Source organism: Leptonychotes weddellii, chromosome 3 (assembly GCF_054177405.1).
Source record: "Leptonychotes weddellii isolate Sample4059 chromosome 3, ASM5417740v2, whole genome shotgun sequence".
NCBI lineage: Eukaryota > Metazoa > Chordata > Mammalia > Carnivora > Phocidae > Leptonychotes > Leptonychotes weddellii.
Genome location: NC_138371.1, coordinates 84,416,443 through 84,435,836, shown reverse-complemented (window position 1 = coordinate 84,435,836; position 19,394 = coordinate 84,416,443). Strand labels below are relative to the sequence as shown.

The 19,394-nt window shown below is 39.6% G+C and overlaps 1 protein-coding gene across 1 annotated transcript in view; it reads left to right on the top strand.

Annotated features, from left to right (window-relative positions):
- The window catches only part of THSD7B (thrombospondin type 1 domain containing 7B), a 658,530-nt gene that overhangs the window by 178,929 nt on the left and 460,207 nt on the right, over nucleotides 1-19,394 (top strand). Inside the window, exon 4 of the mRNA XM_081814537.1 lies at nucleotides 1,437-1,606. Within this exon, the coding sequence (XP_081670663.1) occupies nucleotides 1,437-1,606 (170 nt within the window). The remainder of the gene's footprint in view (nucleotides 1-1,436; nucleotides 1,607-19,394) is intronic.

Genomic DNA, 19,394 nt, shown 5'->3' with positions numbered 1-19,394 from the left:
CTCTGGAGAAGGCCTGCCTCTGGGAAGAACCAAACTTTTCTTGGTCTCTCACGCCCAGGAATTGGAAACAGATTATTGTCTGTATTGCCTGCCTAAGCAGGACCTACACTCCGAAGTTTTGTCCTGCCTACTGACTAAGCTTCCAGCCTTGGAGAACCACGTGAAAATGAAGTAGGGAAGCTGAGGGCGATCAGTTGTATCACAACAAACCCCACAGGATTGTCAAAATCCTTTTCCTACCATGGGATTTTCATAAGACTTATGATTGTCAGCTCTCAAGCTTTTTAGAGTGATGCCATGCATTGTGAAGGAGTTTGATCACTATTAGGTTTCTTAGAGATTTGCTTTCTTATTTTGATGTCTGTGACTTGATTTCAATTTTACGCTAGTTTCTGAAAGGCCAGGGTTTTTGTGACACACACTTATTTTTATTGCTTTTTTTTTTTCTTTTAAGCAATCGCAAAGCTGAGGAATTTTTCCTCAAATCTGAAATGGGACAGCAGTTATGAGAATGTTCTTAGGTTTTGTTTATTTTTCTAGAAGTTAATGACACTATGGGTATTTATGTGAATGCTGTAGGGTTCTATTAATGCTGTGGGCTTGAAGAATGTTGTAATAATCCCCAAAAGGAAATTCTGTCTGAAATATTCTCCAGGTATGAGTGCAGTGTTGTTATGGTTGTTTTGTTTTCAGCAAGCTGTGTACAAACTCTGTTGTGTTTTCTCTCCTTGTGTGTGTGTGTGTGTGTGTGTGTGTCTATTACTATGTATCTTAACCAGGAAGATATATTCCTAAATCAGTTTAAATAACAATATTTCTGCATATATAAAAAAGTAACTCATCAGTTAAATGTAGTGCCTCATTGTTAACTCATTTTTAATGTGTATGCCTTCATCCCAATGGGGTCAAATAAATAGAAATACTTTCCTATATCAAGGAGGTTGAAAAGTTGGTCATCTCTATCCATTTAAAACCATGTATCCCCAACTTCGCACATTCACACACTACTACCCTACTAATTTCAAAAGGCTGACTTTCACATAGTCATCCAGAAGTCTGTGAAGTGATACCCCATGACAAGGTCAGCTGCTATGGAATAGGCTCATCTGGTTTCCATCTTCTTCCTCTGATTCTTCACTCTCTTATGGCTTCAGAGCTGAGACACAACCCCTGTTTATCCATATTTCCTTTCTTCACTCCTCTCATCCCATACTGCTACCATGAGAGGCTACTGGGATTTTTTTTCCCTAGGAGATAAAAGAGATTTAGTACCCAAAGCCAATTGACTTTTTTATCCATAGGTGAAGATTTGGCCCTAGAAAAAGAGATTATTAAATACATTTGATGTCATGACTTACATTTTCTTTAGAATCTTATATTTTCCTTACTTGTTCTTCTTCTTTTGAATAAATCAAATTTCTTTTAAATAAATCCAGGTATTCCTGGAGGACCTCTGAATGGAAAGAATGTCAAGTCTCTCTTCTCCTCGAGCAGCAGGACCCCCACTGGCATGTGACGGGACCCGTTTGTGGAGGTGGGATCCAGACCCGGGACGTATACTGTGCCCAGAGCACCCCAGCGTCCACCGCACAGAAGGCCAAGGAAGGTAGGCAGCCAGTTCCAGGGACAGATGGTGCTGCTGATTGGAAGGGAAATCAACTCTAACACCATCTCCTCATATTCTCCTTGATATTATGGACCCTCAGCCCTCACAGATTTAATATTTGTTTTGTCGAGAATTTGCAGATCAGTCCTAAGTTTTGCTACTTGCAATAATTGGGAATAGTTAAAAATAAGAGCAACAATAATAACGTCAGCCTCAAAGGATCATTGTGAAAATTAAATGATAAAATATACCTAAGTGCTGTAGCAAAAATAAATGCTACCAGCTGAGAGGGGCTGGTAGACTGCAGTGAGTCAATTGGTCACGCATTAGTAGCATTCTTTTTTTGTTTTGTTTCGTTTTCTCCCAAGAAGGTTGTTTGTATGAATTTGTGAATGTAGGAATTTAAGACATATCACCTTCAAATGTTGAGGATCTAGTTTTACTGGCAAGTTTCAAGTAATGTGAAAAGGAAAAGAGAAAGGAGGCAGAGGAGGAGGAGAAACAACTTTTCTCCACATTAGGCTCTCTGATAGGCAGGTACAACCTCAGCAGGAGTCCACTTGTTCCAGAGTTTGAGACAGTGATAACAGATAGGGACTGAAAAACTGGGCCAGATTTATTTATGTCTATTGATTGAAAGCCAAAAGTGAGCAATAATGCTTCTACTCTGGAAGAATGCGTGGCCTGTCCCAGCCGCATCAGAGGACATAGCAGTGCCCTCTGCAGAAGTAGTCAAGGTGGGAAAGTTTTCTTGAGTATGTACATAAATCCTCTACTGTAGAATTTGGTTATAAACGCATGATGCAAGCTTTCTTGGCATGGAAGTGCATGCATTTTACCCTATAAAGCTTTTCATACCAGGTACTTTTTTTTTTTGAGTTTATGTGACATGGCCTCTCAACATTCCAGAGGCGTCTACAACCATAACCTTGGATAATTCACCCTCTCACTCATAGAGTCTTTACAGATCTTTACAGAATCCTTAGTGTTTGCTTGAACAATTAAAGTTACAGTGTTTCATTCAATTTTCTTCCTTATCTAATGTCACTTTTGAAAAGTGACAGTTTACACACTTTCTATTCCAGGGTAGAACATGACTATGCTTACTTCTCTGACTTCGGAATAACAGGATTTAGATAAAGAACTCTAGATTATTCTTTCAGACCTTGGTAATTGTTTTAGTCTAACTCTCTTTCTTCCTTTTTACTATTGTCTATAGTACTAGGGTTTCCAGGGGTCAGCAACTTCATTAAAGACATAGTATAGCCTACTACGAACTTGGTAGTCATTAACAAAGGCTTTATTTTGCTCTTGTGTGGAACTGAACAGGAAAGATTGTTCAGCTATTACTTTCCATTCTGATAAACACCTAATTTCCTACTGTTAACATTTATAGATATACCTTGACACATCCGACAACATGAGAATTTCTTCTTGGTTCAAGTTAAACATAAGAGAACAATTGAATTGCTATTGTAAGTGACCAGTGAATGTGTTTGCCCAATTAAAGAGGCCAGATTTAAATGTTTCTAACCTTTTCTGCTAATGCAGTAATAAAGGCCAAAATTAGGGGCACCTGGGTGGTTCAGTCGTTAAGCGTCTGCCTTCGGCTCAGGTCATGATCCCAGGGTCCTGGGATCGAGCCCCGCATCGGGCTCCCTGCTCAGCAGGAAGCCTGCTTCTCCCTCTCCCACTCCCTCTGCTTGTGTTCCCTCTCTCGCTGTGTCTCTCTCTGTCAAATAAATAAATAAAATCTTTAAAAAATAAAAATAAAAATAAAAAGGCCAAAATTGGTGACAGGTTTTGCATTTCAGCTTTTGTGAACATTGCTTTTTTTTTTATGTTAGATTGTAGAGAGAGAAGGAATTTTAATAGCATTGATTTTGGGAACTCTTTTCTCAATGACAATTGACTTTCCCACAGGTTAATTTTTCCTTAGACTCTAGGATACTCTCTTCAATCTCTAGAGTCAAATTGCTTGACTTTTCTTCCCTATAAAATCCCACCATCCACTATGAGTTCGCTGCTCTGCATTTCAAGAACCTGATCTTAGAGGAACACAACTCTGAGGAAAACACTACCACCACCACCCATGAATCAAAACCAAAGCCAAAACCAAAATAAAGCACCAAACCAAGACCCATTTCCATAGGTCTCTCCTGCAATAGAATAAAATAGAATCTAAATTCCAGAATGCGGAGGAAAAAAAAAACAACCCTAAAGGAATGCTAATTCTATCCCAAGTGCCTCCAAGTCTCTTACATAGGCTGGATATTGAGGTAGAGTTCTCTGTTAGCAACTTAGACATCCCAGTCCCCATTTAACCTCAATTCATGGTGCTTATAGAAATGGCATAATACCTATGGCATATTTACCTAGTTCTTTTGTTCAGTGTTCATGTGATGTTTTAAATGCAGCCAAAATAGTGCTGTAACAATCAATATGAGAAGCATTACCTGCAATAGTAGCCAAGCCAATAGAATTGGGAATGAAAATGTAGAAGAGTAGTTATGATTTTGTTTACCAGTTATTGTGGAGAGAATTGTGTTTCTCATGTATAATTCAGAAATATCGGCAAGAGTGATGCTTACCTGTAAGTCTAAAAGTTTGGTTTGGTGAGACCATTTTCTTCTTGCTCTTTTCTCAAATGAAATTAAAACTACTCAGCCTGCATTCAAGCATCATTTCTCAGGAGATAAAGCATTGAAATACAGAACACACCTTCAAAATCTAATAAAGACTGGGACATAGATATTTTCCATTCATGAAAACATGGCCCGGAGACTGAAATATCAACAAATATGGAGTGAAATGACATAGAGATAGAATGTATTTATATGGTGAAGAACCCCCCCCTCTGAAAAAAAAAAAAAAAACCTAAATAAAAAATTGGGGAAAGGTATTGGTGTGCTTGCAATTAAGAAGAACACTTACTGAATTTTTTTCTTATTTCAGATTCATTATTTGGCATTAAATGGACACAGCTCTTTTAAGGATGGGACACAGTTTAGCTTTGAGTTGTTAAATGCATGAGTTGCTTCCCCCACTCCAGTAAGATTAAGTAGTTCTTAAAAGTCCTACATCTTTATCATGTTGGGCCCAGAGTTGACATTAAGGAAGTACATGGTCAGATAAGGGAATGTGTCCTGGGATGTTAAGTAGTATATGGAGACTTAATGTATTTTGGGTGTAAGTAGTATATGGAGACTTCGTATGTTTGAGTTGCAGGCTTTAATTTTGACCTGTATAGAACTTTGATAAGCCACGTGAATGTTGTTCCTGTCTTTTGGGTCATTATATTGTTTTTAAATATATTGATTTGGTGAGTAAAAAGTGGATGAAAAATCAGTCTTTTTTTTTTTTTTTTAGTAATTCATTAAGGGTCAGCTATGTTTTAGACTGTGTACTAGACACTGATATGATGAAGGTGCCTCTCATTACTTTATAGTTTTTTTTTAAGTTGGAACAGCAATCGAACTAACGGTTATGCTATAGTGTCATAAGTAATGTGATCATTATATATATAATATGGCTAAAATCATTTAATGATGTCTGAGGGTTATCTTCATAAAGGAGGTAATGCTTAAAGAGAGTTTGTAGGATCATTAGGAAAGAATGTTCTCAGTGGGGGCAGAGGGGACATATGTAAAGGAATGGAGACATTTGTGTTCAGTGGTGGCATGTGAATTGCTGTGAGGGGAGCCCAGGGAATAAGGAAGTGACAGTGACACTGGAAATCTAGGCCTTTTGTGCTATCCTGGAGGTGAGACTTTGTTTTTGAGATATGGGTACAGCCTTTCTTTCCCCACTGCAGGTTTTTAAGCAGAGAAGAAATCTCATATTCTTAGCTGTCTATAAGAATGCATAAATGTCAGTATACCAAGAGAATTCTCGGGAACGCTCATGTCCTACTTGCAAACTTATCTGGTTATCCAAGAAGTTTTTGAGATATGAAATAAAGTAATTTACATTATGAACAGATGAACAGATTTTTTAAGGGGCAATTGAAAGAGCTATCTATTCCACCATCATTTGAGGGCCTATCTTTAGAAATTGGTTTTAAAGTCAATAAACTCATTTGGGTGTGAGAATAAAGTTTAAGGAAAAAATGCTCTTAGAACTTCCTTTGGTGTTGACTCTTAGAGGAGAAATGGGTTAACAGCATTTTCCTCTCACTTTGTGCTAACAGAGACAGAAATAACTGGATGAATAATTAACAGCAGGCTATTTGATGGCAGTTCACATGAGACCAAAAGATAGAAGACAATTGTAATCATTCTACTTTGGAAACATCCTCAATTATTGGATGTTGGGGTTAAGCTGTAGGAGAGTCAGTATATGTATAGTTCATATAATACATATTTATATTTCAAATATTCTCTCCAGACATTCTCCCCAAAGTGTGAAAGCTGAGAAAAGTTTAGGAAGAGAATATTAGATATTTAAAGGCAATTAGGTCACCAGGAGCCTAAACTGAGATTGGTTTCTACTGGTTCCATTTCATTGCTTATATATCTAAGTTTAGTGGTTTTTTTTTTTTTTAATCAAGTATAACAAACTAGTTTTAGTGTGATATGGCAAATGTTTGTTGAATTACAGTGCTTAGCAGAAATATTGAAGAGTTCTTACTTTACCACTCATTAAATTATCAGGCTGTTCTTGACATTAAAAATGTCTTATTTAGGGGCGCCTGGGTGGCTCAGTCGTTAAGCGTCTGCCTTCGGCTCAGGTCATGATCCCAGGGTCCTGGGATCGAGTCCCACATCGGGCTCCCTGCTCGGCAGGAAGCCTGCTTCTCCCTCTCCCACTCCCCCTGCTTGTGTTCCTGCTCTCGCTATCTCTCTCTCTGTCAAATAAATAAATAAAAATTAAAAAAAAAAATGTCTTATTTAGCTCAAGATATAATTCAGATGATTGAAATGGGAATAGGAGGGAGCTGGCCTGGATAAATGATAGAGGTGGGATATTTTAGGAGAAAGTCTAGCATTAAGTAGAGGCTACTCCTGGGAAAAATAAATGACTTGTGGAAAAATGGGTCTTTTAGACAACACGTGAGTGAGTCCTGCTTAATTTGATTTCCTGAAGAGGAAGAACGCATGTGCTTCTTCATGCAATATATTGTTATATATTTTTTCAAAATCAGCACCACAAAACTGATAATTCAGTGCCATGTGCTACTGAAACCAAAGCTTGTGGCATCATGCAGGAGCAAGATTGTCAAGGACCTAGAACTAAATGCGAGTTTGAATTTTCTAATTCTTTTACCAGTGGTATTTTAGCTTTGCTATTCCTCCTGCACTAGGCTCATACCCCTGTAAAACACATCACTTTTTGCCTGATATCCAGTCATTGATATCATTGTCCTTGTCACACATTAGGCTATAAAGCCCTTGAAGGCCGTTCTTGAGGTCCTACTTTGTATTTCCAAGTGCCAGAGCCCAGCATGTAAATAGAAAATTGCAAATGCATATGGAATTCAAAATGAAAAGCCCATCAAGTGAGAGACTGATATATTAAGTTTTGTTGGATTCTTTTTGCTTTATGGACAGCACAGAGAAAGAGATTGCTTTACTGTTTAAAAAAAAAAAATGATCTGCTGTTTGGATATCAGCATTCCTTGCCAAGCCCAGGTGGTCCACAGGGCCTGGAATGGAATCAGGTAAAATGGAATATCTGAGGATCCTGAAGTGATGGAAATGGTCCATGGGGAAAGATTGAGAAGGAATGCAAAGGAGAAAACAAGGAGGGTCACTGGGCCAGGGACGTCTGCTTGGACTCAAACAGTGGCTTTGCCGAGTGATCTTGGCCTGTGACACTAAGTAGTTGATTTCTGAATAATTTCCAGAGTTAAATATATTCCTCTTGTTCTCTAGAGAAAAAAAGATTATAGAAGCCATAAATGCTTTCAAATTATCTATGTCCATCTGTTTTAGTTTTGATCTTCAACAGTCTAGGAAGGGAGATCTGTCAGTCAAAGAATAAATACCTTAGGAGAAAATGAAGATTTTAGGGAAGAAGAGATTAAACCAGTGGGATGTGGGGAACATAGGATAGGTTCATGAAGAAGAAAACTTTTACGTGGACACAAAAGAAGGGCAGATGTTTAGACAGGTGTTCATGTGAAGGGGACAGAATCCCAGGTGAAACAAGCCATTAGAGTAAAGGCAGAGAAGTAGAATGTCATAGAACATACTTAGAGCAAAACCAGGAATGAAGTTGGGCATGAATATGGGGCAGCTGAAGGTAAGTGCTGTGGATTTAAGGTAGTCAGGTGGAATTCTAGGCTATGGTATTAGGCTTTATAATGATCAGACCATGAGATGGTAGCAATTACACTATTACTTTCTTTATCCCTGTCCAATGCCCTGGGCTCCAACAATACGGAACACTTTCTTTAGCTTTCTAGGCCTTGGGAGCCAGTGTCTGTCTGACCCCTGACCACTATCCTCTGTCTCCCTCTCCAGCCCCCAACCTCCAACACAAACCTCTCCTCTGGCTCTGGCCTGTCACCTGAATTACACCTACTTCTCAACAATTGCTCCTTCTGGGAACCTTTAGAGACCACCTGGGGTCTCTGATCCTCAATGGTCAAAGCACTTTGTTTCACTCCATTGCAGTTGCTTGCTTGTGTGCACCATTAAGCAGGGTACTCTGCAAGGTCAGGGGCCGTATCTGTTGTTCATTGTTGTTTCCCCAACACTCAGCACTGTCTCTGACACAGAAAAGATACTTGAATTGAATTCAATCTCTGCCCCTTCTCATATTCCTTTCCACCTTCTTTCTTTCTCTTGATTGATGCTCTACAAGCATGTAGATCTGCTTTCAGACTTGGGTAAGACACCACATTGTGATGTGTGGGCTCTGGCTTCCTGAGGAGCAGCTGAGGGGCTAAGGTGTTGCAACCTGGAAGTGGAGGAGACTTAGCTCCTTAAGGTGTGAAACTTCACCAGGAGGAAACAGGATTGAGGAGGGAGCCAGGCTATTTCCAGTGCACCTGTATATTATTCCAATATATTCTCGCAGTCCTTCCAGAGAAATTCTGTTTTCCAAATACATGAACCTGCTATGTATCTGTGTGGTTTAATGCAAAATGGTAGTCAGCACAGTAACACATCACATAGCATTTCTTCATTTTTCCTTTGCTTGCTTCGCTCCTCCCGCTTTCTCTCCATCATTGCCTCCTGACCTTGTACCTCCCAGATAAAGTATTAACACCTGAATTCTCATTGCAGGCTCTGCTTTCTAGAGGCTCAGTCACAGCAAAACAATGAATGTGTGTCAAATGAAAGAATGAGAGACACTGTTTTTAAGGATTTACTCTACTAGTCTACATGAGACCTGGTACCAGCCTGTAGTATGACGGGGGCTGTAAACAACTCTTCTTTTCGTCTTTTATTCTCCTTCTCTCTTCTCCCCAACCTCATTTTTCTTCCTCTTCTTTTATATATTTTTCTCTTCCTCATCATCCAGTTTTTTTCATTTCTTCCCCTTCCTCATCTTTTCCTCTTTTTTTCATCTTGCATAAATCTTGAGAGCAGCAACGGTTTTAGTAACTGTGGCAGACGACACAGCAGTTAGCACTGCGTCTGGCCAAAGGCAGATAAGAGCTCAATGGGTATTTCTTGAACAAATGAATAAACCCTCTGCATATAGTCTTACCCTTCCGTTTTAGGCATTTCTTTTCACTTCGGAACAACTTTTCCCTTTATTTCAATTGTTCACATACACCTGCACTTCATTAATGAACAGTTAGATTCTCCTTTTCAGGGTAGAAGATTGCATTTAGAAAAACATGCTGAGACTAGTGCATTTACAGTCTTTACTTGGGTGTCTTACTGAACTTCATTTTGTCCGCTGGATTAGATTTTTCATGAACACCAAGCCAAGAGGTAATGAGGTTCCTCTTGGCAGTGCAATTTCTGAAACGAAGTTATTCCTTCCAAATCTATTTCTCCAGCTTTGTTGAATATGTGAATTTCCCGGCAAGGAGGATATAGAAAAATCTTCCCCTTATTGTCCAACTCTTCCTGCAGGAAAGTTTCATAGTTTCCTCCTCAACTTATTCTAGTACTTAACATTTTCCATGCTCTACTTTGAATTTGTCATCAGGTTCTGTCCTCAAGAGAGGAGTTGCTTAGTAAGACCTCTGTGTGCTTAAGATGGGTTAAATGACTCCTTGTGTCGTCTGGCCATTTTTTTAGGCATACTGGGAGGGGGTGGAGAATCAATCCCCACATCAATGGAAAAGCTGGAAACCAGCTGAATTGCGGTGCCACTTCTCATTCAAACATTCTGTGGGTCTCCATATGGAAAATATAATTACAGTTCATTTTATTCTTTTAAGAATTGTTTTTCTAAGACTTTAATTCTGTTTCCGACTCTTGGTGAAATGTATCCAAGGTGTCCCAGTTCTTTCTAGACACAGAGCTCAGTACTGGACCCTGATAGTTCTATGTAAATAATATATAGCATTTTAAATTCGGTGTTCCCCAGATTCTTCATTATCCTGCACAATCCCATATCAGATCCTTTTCCAGTGTTCCAGAATTAGGAAATTGTCTTTCTTCCTGCCAAGTGCTTATGCTAGAAACCTGAGCAACATCCTTGATATTTTACTGTCATTCATCTCTTTGCCCACATTCAATCTAGCACCACATCCTGTTAATTCTACTTCCAAACATATACTTGGTTTATTCCATTTATTTTATCTATTTCCTCTTCTAGCATTATTTCTCATATGAACTGCTATAATAGTTTCCTAGCGGATTTTCCTCCTACTCTTCTCCTTCTAAATAGAGGGGGAGCATGGGCTTACAGACCCACTACCTCTGTCTTACCCTGTCACTTATAAGCTGTGTAATCTTGGATGAGTTAATACTTTCACCTTCAGCTTCCTCATCTGTTAGATAGAAATAATGATAATTCCTGGCTCATCAAATGAACATACACACGCACACACTTACACACCACTTAGAACAGAGCCTTATATGATAAGCACTTAATAACTATTAGCTATGATTATTTTCCTTCTCCATACTTCTGCCAAAGCAACCTTATAGGAAAGCTTATCTGAGTGTATGATTCCCATGCAAAATGACTTCAGTGACTTTTTCTAAATTAAAATTTCTTTAACATCACTCACAGAGCCATGTATGATCTGGCCCTTGCCTACCTCTGCAGCCTTCCCTTGCTCCACTGCCCCTTCCACTCATTCTATTTCAGCCACACTTGGTGGCCTCGGGCGAGTTTAGCTGACCATTCTGTGCGTGAGTTTCCATCTTGTGGTTAAAAGCTAGCATTGCATCATCTAGATAGCAAACATGAGCATCACAGACCTGGGACTTAAGCATCCTGACTCAGAGCTAAGTCACTTCCACAGTCCACTGAGGAGACTAGTCATTGTCCCTGTCTCAGTGCAGAGGAGGATAGGAGGATGAGAGGCCCGTGGAAAGTGGGATGTCTGGCTGAGCAGCCACTTTCTAGCAACAGCTGTATGCTTTGGAAGGGAAATGCCAATCTTTGAGGGGCAGCTCACTGACTCTGGCACAGGCCCTATTTCCTATTAATCATCTCCCTGTATTATTCCTAAGGTTGTGGTAACGAATTACCACAAATTTAATGACTTAAAACAACACAAATGGATTATCTTATAGTGCTGGAGGTCAGAAGTCCCAAATGGGTCTCACGGGGCTAAAATCAAGATGCCAGCAGGGGTGTGTTCCTTTTGGGGGCTGTGAGGGAGAATCCTTTCCTTGCTTTTCCCAGCTTCAAGGGGGCTCCCCTTATTTCTTGGCTCATGACTCCTTCCTCTATCTTCAAAGCTAGCAACATACCATCTTCAAATGTCTTTCTGACTATGACTCTTATGCCTCCTTCTTCCATGTATAAAGACCCTTGTAATTACATTGGGCACACCCTGATAATCCAGGATAATCTTCCCATCTCAAGGTCAGCTGATCAGGAATGTCCGTTCCATATGACCTTAACTTCCCTTTGTCAACATAACCTAATATTCACAGGTAGTAGACAGTAAGATTTAGACATGTTTGGATGGCCATTATTCTGCCTACCCAAACCCCTCCCACTTCTTCTGAGATATAAATAATACTTGGGTTTATTAAAATGAAACAAGAGGGAGGGTCATCCTTATGAATATATGGATTATGTGTTGTGATGTAATGGGGTACAGAGGTCCAGTTAGCTTAGTAAGAACAAACTTAGTTCTGAAGTGGGGATTCCCATGTTTGAGCACCAGTTCCCCCATTTCCTGGCCATGTGATGTTGGGCAAGTCATACAGCCTCTTTCAGTGTCCAGTTTTCTCATGTGTAACATGGAGATGCCAAGAGACTTGTCAAGATTAAATGAGATGATCTGTGTTTAAAGGAGAAACAATTATAGTGCAGTGCCTGATGCATAGTAAGCATTCAGTAAGCTGGTTTTCTCCTTTTCAGATGCTGAAGGCTTTGCTTTTTTGTGCTTTCACACATTTACTGAAGTCCTGCCATAGGCTAGACATTACATGAAATATTAGAGATCGAGGGATGAACAAATCAAACTTAAATATTAGGAAGTCAAAGCCAATTTGGAGGGAGAAACATAAAAACAAATCATGTACGTTTAATACAATGAGTGTTATGTTACGGGTGTTGTAAAAAGCATTTTTAAGATAAAGGATTAAAAAGCAAACAACCTAGAAGGTGAAAGAGTACGCCATTGAAAGTTTCTGTTGAAATGCCAACACTTCAGGTTTCTCATCTGTGAAATGTGATGTTCGAATATGATCCAGTGGCAAAATCTGTTTTAGTAATAAGATTATGTAATCTATTCTCTCTTGGAAGGGGTTAAGTTGAACAGCCAAAAGGGCATGACCCAGGCACTGGCCTGGACACTTTGCTGGCCTGCATCTAGTACAACATGTGGGTGAGGGATCACTCCTTAAGCTCCCTAGCAGTTAATACCTACTTGAGCTTAGTCAGTCATTGAGAACTTAGCACTACCCTGAGTTCTCCATGAGCTTTCAGAACTGACCCCTCATACATTTGGTACTGTACTAGAAATTTGGGAGCTGGGTACATCAGCATCCCTCTCAAAGCATCCCAGTTGATTTTAATGGAAGAAGCCCACAGACCATGCGTTAAGCATTCCATTGCAATAGTTCAACATAGAAAAAGTGGTAGATGTGAGATTTTTGGAATGTATAATAGAACACGTGACGGAAGTTTAGATTTTTCAAAAAATTTCCCAGGGTTGTTCTGTTACATAATTGAAATGATCAGTCATAAAGTGACTCTCCAGGATTTCTTAGCACACAGAGAGAGCGTTGAAAGACAAACAGTTCTGAGAATCACACAGAGCCCATTGTAGGAAGAGCTATTTGTAAGCTTGAATAAGAATAACTGACATAGGGGTGCCTGGGTGGCTCGGTCCTTAAGCATCTGCCTTCGGCTCGGGTCATGATCCCAGGGTCCTGGGATCGAGCCCCGCATCGGGCTCCCTGCTCAGCGGGAAGCCTGCTTCTCTTTCTCCCACTCCCCCTGCTTGTGTTCCTGCTCTCACTGTGTCTCTCTCTGTCAAATAAATAAATTAAATCTTTAAAAAAAAAAAGAATAACTGACATACACACATATCAAGAACTGGGAAGGATCTCAGATATCAGTCTACTTGCAAGCTAACGTGTTAGCTGGCAACTATTCTATAGATCCCGACAGAAGACGCCAGCCCCCTGGTCAGAGACCAAGGGTACTTTGTCACCCGCGGTAGCGTCAGTCACCGGGTCTGTGTTTGTTTCTGGAGCCCCAGCTCCCACAGCGCAACACATCAGCAGGGACACACACGCCTGCACACCAAGTGCCTTCTGTGACAGGAGAGACATACTGAGCTTCAGAAATCCCAATCTTTGATAAGGGGACTGAAAAAAACCTGCACAACCTTTGCCCCAGAGGGTGACATTATCCTTCTCTTCCAAGGCTATTTGCTATATAAACATCCTTGGAAAGGTAGTTTGGAACAAAAGCTGTCAGTATCTCTAATGACAAGATATGCAGAAATACGACAAATCCACGGAGAAATTGTCTGCCAGCAACAACACACACGTGCACGCGCGCGCACCCACACATACACACTTTCCAGGGCACCTGGGTGGCTCAGTCAGTTAAGTGTCTGCCTTCAGCTCAGGTCATGATCCCAGGGTCCTGGGATCGAGCCCCGCATCGTGCTCCCTGCTCAGCGGGGAGTATGCTTCTCCCTCTCCCTCTACTGTTCCTCCTGCTTGTGCTTTCTCACTCTCTTTGTCAAATAAATAAATAAATAAATAAATAAATAAATAAATAAATAAATAAATAAAAAAAATCTTGAAAAAATAATAGTAATATATCCCTTTCCATTAAAATATAACTAAAATGATTGCATATAGTGAGTGATATGTCACTTTTCCAATTATAACCAGGAGCCGTGTCTCCACTATGTGAAACAATAAAAATACCCCACATCCCCCAAAATCTTTGATTGTCCAAAAGCAACCTTACATTTTGATATCCTACTTTGTGTTGTTAATTCAAAAAAGGAAAGTTTTATAGCCAAAAAATAAAAGCAGCCATTACTTTTCTTTAGAAAATGACCTCTCTGTTATGAAAATTACAGCACACACACTCTTGGGATATATGTTCTACTTTCCTGAAGCAAACAGATATTATAGAAGTATTGGGCTGTTGATGTGTAGCTTTATCCAACAAGCTATGAGAAGAATTTGTTAAGGATAGAAAAATAAGTATGTAACAGTTTAGCTTCTCCTGCAGCAGTTTTTTTTTTTTGAGATGTAAAATTTAAATGATTCTGCCCAAACTGTTGGCCTGTAGAGCTAATATTCTAGGAATTCTACTCCAGAGAAAGAAAGATTTGTATCTATAAGTTGCCTCCTATTAATCTCAAAGTAACAGCCTTTTGGGGGGAGAGATTTCATTGTGGGAATTTTCAAATGTATGTAAAGTGGAGATAATAGTTATTACTTTTTGGTAAAATGAAATAATGTGGAAAGAAATATTGAACTGGGAAGTAAGTGAGCAGAATTCTAATTCCACCCATACTGTTGATGATGTTACTTAACCTTGGGACAGATGAGTTACCCAATTTGGGCTTCAATTTATCCCTTTATATATAAAAGTACGGATAATAGAATGAATTTATTCTTATCTCATAGGTACATTAAATACTAGTGGGAAGTATAAATGTAAAAATTAGTTACATTCAGAAGCCAACTTATTTTTACATAATAGTCTTTTTCTTGTTTCTGTGATGTCTCCTTTTCACCGAAATAGAACACACGACAAACACATTATTTCCCCTACATTCTATGCCTGCAATTTTCTTCTGGCTAGTCAGGTTGGCCAGACTCATTTAGTATTCTTTAGACTGGAGAAAGCTTGCAACCACATCTATCATTTTTAATACTGACAACTTCATTAAACTAACTTACGTAATTTCTTGTTGATGAAATAGAAACTTCCTACATTTATCTCTTGAGGTTATGAGAAACTACTGTTTGAAACAAATAATAAAAAAGAAGTGGAATTTTGGAACGGAGAGGGAATTTCAGTTTCATGTAAGAAGTAATTACCAACAAATCTGGTGATATGAATTATCTATGGTACTTGTTAAACATGTTCCTTCCTGGGCTCCTCCCCTAGCAATTCCATCCAGTGGGTCTAGTGTAGGCCTGAAATTTGTAAGACTTATATATATATATATAGTGCGTGTGTGTGTGTGTGTGTATTAAAATAGATGATTCTTATCAATGAGGAAGGTTAGGAAAGACTGACACAATTTAATATTTTTATCCTCAAATATGCAAATTGAGGCCTGCAGTAGTTGAAAGTTGCTGAGCTTTCACAGTTGGTCAGTGTAGGTTTTAGACTTCTAACACCTTGGTCAGTTCTCCATCTATCACCCTGGCCCTAAAAGTTAATGTGCTTACAAAACATGTACCTTCTCTAACTGGCACTGATTTCCCACCCCCCCATATCTGTTTACTCACTAATCTAACATTTTCTTTCCTGCTAAATCTGACAACTACTTAAGTTCCAGGGGCTGGAAAGAAGCCCCAGGAATCAGAGAGCTCCTACGAGAACTTGTTGCCAATGATAATAACTTCAGATGTCAGGGCTCAGTGTGGAGTTTGCAGCTTTCACATCAGAGCTTTTAATGACTTGCTAACTCAGATTCTTTTTAGCTCAGATTTTATGGCTTTCTGTTTTCTGGTTATTCTTATTTCTTATATAAGCCACACGGCTTTTCTTCATGACCCTGCAGGAAACTTCTATTGTGATAATATTATGTCAAAGATCCTTGAAAATCTGTAACCTGTTATAGAAATGAAGATGATTTTTGTTTTTAATTCCATTTCCAAATGATATGAGGTGGACTTAAGGCTTAAAAGACAGGATGGCTAGATGGCAGCATCAGTCTGCTTACTCTCCTCTTAAAACTCTGAAGCTCGGGCGCCGGGGTGGCTCAGTTGGTTGAGCGACTGCCTTCAGCTCAGGTCATGATCCCAGGGTCCTGGGATCGAGTCCCGCATCGGGCTCCCGGCTCGTCGGAGAGCCTGCTTCTCCCTCTCCCACTCCCCCTGCTTGTGTTCCCTCTCTCGCTGTGTCTCTCTCTGTCAAATAAATAAATAAAATCTTTAAAAAAAAAAAAAAAAAACTCTGAAGCTCAATTTACTAAACTTTCTCCTGATTTTTATTTTCTCCTTAGCAGAGGAGAGCATTCTACACAGTATAATTTAGAACCTATTGTCACAGTTCAAACTGTTTTGCTCTTTTTTTTTTTATATCAGATAGAAGGCTTCTTAACGGAACTTTATTTTTCAACTCACTCCTTCCCCAAACCCACCTCCTTTTTTAAAGAAGCCATACACATTTGTCTTTGGGAGTGTTTCTTTTTAATTGGAATATAATGAAATAGACCTTTTTCTATTGGTAAGATAAGGAAACTGTTGTACTTGTGTTCATATAACATAGTATCAAGACATTTATTTTTTTTTTATTTTTTTTTTTTTAAAGATTTTATTTATTTATTTGACAGAGAGAGACACAGCGAGAGAGGGAACACAAGCAGGGGGAGTGGGAGAGGGAGAAGCAGGCTCCCCGCAGAGCTGGGAGCCCGATGCGGGACTCGATCCCAGGACCCTGGAATCATGACCTGAGCTGAAGGCAGTCGCTTAACCGACTGAGCCACCCAGGCGCCCCTCAAGACATTTATTAAGCGCCCAAAATTAAGTCCCTGTCTCTCAGCCCCAGGCTAACCTTTTGTTCACTTCTTTAAGCAGGTTAAGGCTGGAAGTCAAAGTATAACCTGAGCAGTGTTGTTGTGACCATTTTTTGTTATCTTTACTAACTGAGAAATTAGAATCATAATGTAAATATAATCTGAAAGGATGTTGGGGAAGGTCATAGAGAACATGTGACCACCGGTTGACCTGTGAGTTGGACACATGCAATTGGAGGCTCCTCACCCCGTTCCCTGTCCTTGGAATGTGGGTTCTGCTTGCTTTCCCCACTCGGAGAACCTGCCCCAAGGACCCAGTCTTGAGATTGTGATGCGATGTTGAGACTATCTGGACAATATGCATGACTGAACCCAGTTAATGCCTCTATATAAACTTGTAAGATTTGGCAGGCAGGAGCTTACAAACCAACAAAGGGGCTGGATTGGTTGTCTGGTGCAAACCTTTATGACACAGTGGTTTCTTCTTGAGGCATCCTTGAGTGTGGTTTCAGATTGCATGCTAGTGATAACTAATTCATTACTCTGTAAAGTTCCGATTATTACATAGACTTCTCTTATATTCAGTTGCTTCTTGTTAATTTCCATCCATTTCCCCCAGTTCTGCACTTAGGAGCTGCATAAAATTAATCTATTTTTCATATAAAAACCCTTCAAAAATTTAAAGATAGCTACACTCTACTCTTGACATTTTCTCTCTACACCAAACACCCCAGTCTTCAACTTTTTCCTCATGGGCCGTATTTTCATACTCTTTCATCATAAAAGATGCTTAATGAACTCTAATAATTTCATAATGAAGTGTGATTTCCTTTCTTTTGGTTACTGTCTATTTAAAAATAAGCTTTTGAATTTTGCCTGGAATTATTATCATACTGAATACACGGTGGAATCCACTTTCTTTCCCTTTGTGAACGGTTATTCAAAATTGGTTTGTTTTCTCCTTCCACTTCTATGTCCAAATTTACTCATTTAATGTATATTAAAGCAATCTGAAGACACAGAGTTCTGTGGGTGAAGGTGGGGGGGATTGAGGATCTTAATGGGTCTTCTAGTATGCAAAGTCTGAAAAAGACTGAGCACATGGGACCTCACCTTCTCTATTTAATAAAATAAAAAGGGATTCCCCCCCCACCCCCTACCATACAGACCATGTAGGAGGCTAACTTATTTTTTCCTATAGGGTAGTGCTTCTCAGATTTTAATGAGCATGCAAATTACCTGGGGATCTTTTAAAATGCATATTGTGATTTATATGTCTGGGGTGGAGTGGGGAATCCTGCATTTCTAGTAAGCTCCCAGGAGAATCCTATGCTGTTGCTCCAAGGACCATACTTAGACCAGTACTGTCCAATAGAAATCTAATGCGAGACACAAAAGTGAGTCACATATGTAATTTTTAGTTTCCTAGTACACATTTTAAAAATGCAAAAAGAGGGCGCCTGGGTGGCTCAGTTGGTTAAGCGACTGCCTTCGGCTCAGGTCATGATCCTGGAGTCCCGGGATCGAGTCCTGCATCGGGCTCCCTGCTCAGCAGGGAGTCTGCTTCTCCCTCTGACCCTCCCCCCTCTCATGCTCTCTCTATCTCATTCTCTCTCTCAAATAAATAAATAAAATCTTTAAAAAAAAATAAAAATGCAAAAAGAAATGGGTCAAGTGAAATTAACTGATAATATACCTTATTTAACTCAGCATATCTAAAATACATTTCAATATGCAATCAGCATTAAAAAAGATATTTTAAATTCTTTTAACTATGTATTGAAAATTTATATTTGTTTTATACTTTATCTCCTACTGGACTAGCCACATTTCACATTCCATAGCTATATGTGCCTATGTGGCCCCTGACGAACAAACTGGCTAGCTTAGCTGTAGATGTGGAGATTTGGATCTCTCAGAACCAGAAATAACACAAATAATTAATATTTGCTGATGCTTACTTTGCTCATGACACTGTTATTAGATGTGCATGCTGTATAAATGCTTTAAATGAATTATCTCATAAAATCCTTATAACATCCCTATACCATAAGCAATTTTATTATCCCCATCATAGATATGAAGAAAGTGAGGTTAGCAGTAGCTGGCCTGAAACTGCAATGGCAGGGTTAGGATTCTTATCCAAAGAGTGCGACTCTGGAGCCCAAGCTGTTAACCGCCGCTCCAGGACAGAGGGCCCTGTTAGGGAGGCTAGTCCCCAGGGAAGGGGAGCAGCAGGCTTGGCCTTGGGCTGGAAAGGCCAGGCAAGATAATTCTGTGTGGAGGCATGACCACTAAACTCCAGTGCTGAGTTTCAAGTTTATTTTTATGTGATGTATTTGCCCAAGGGTATTTTTTTTATTATGTTATGTTAGTCACCATACATTACATCATTAGTTTTTGATGTAGTGTTCCATGATTCATTGTCTGTGTGTAACACCCAGTGCTCCATGCAGAACGTGCCCTCTTTAATACCCATCACCAGGCTAACCCATCTCCTCACCCCCTCCCCTCTAGAACCCCCAG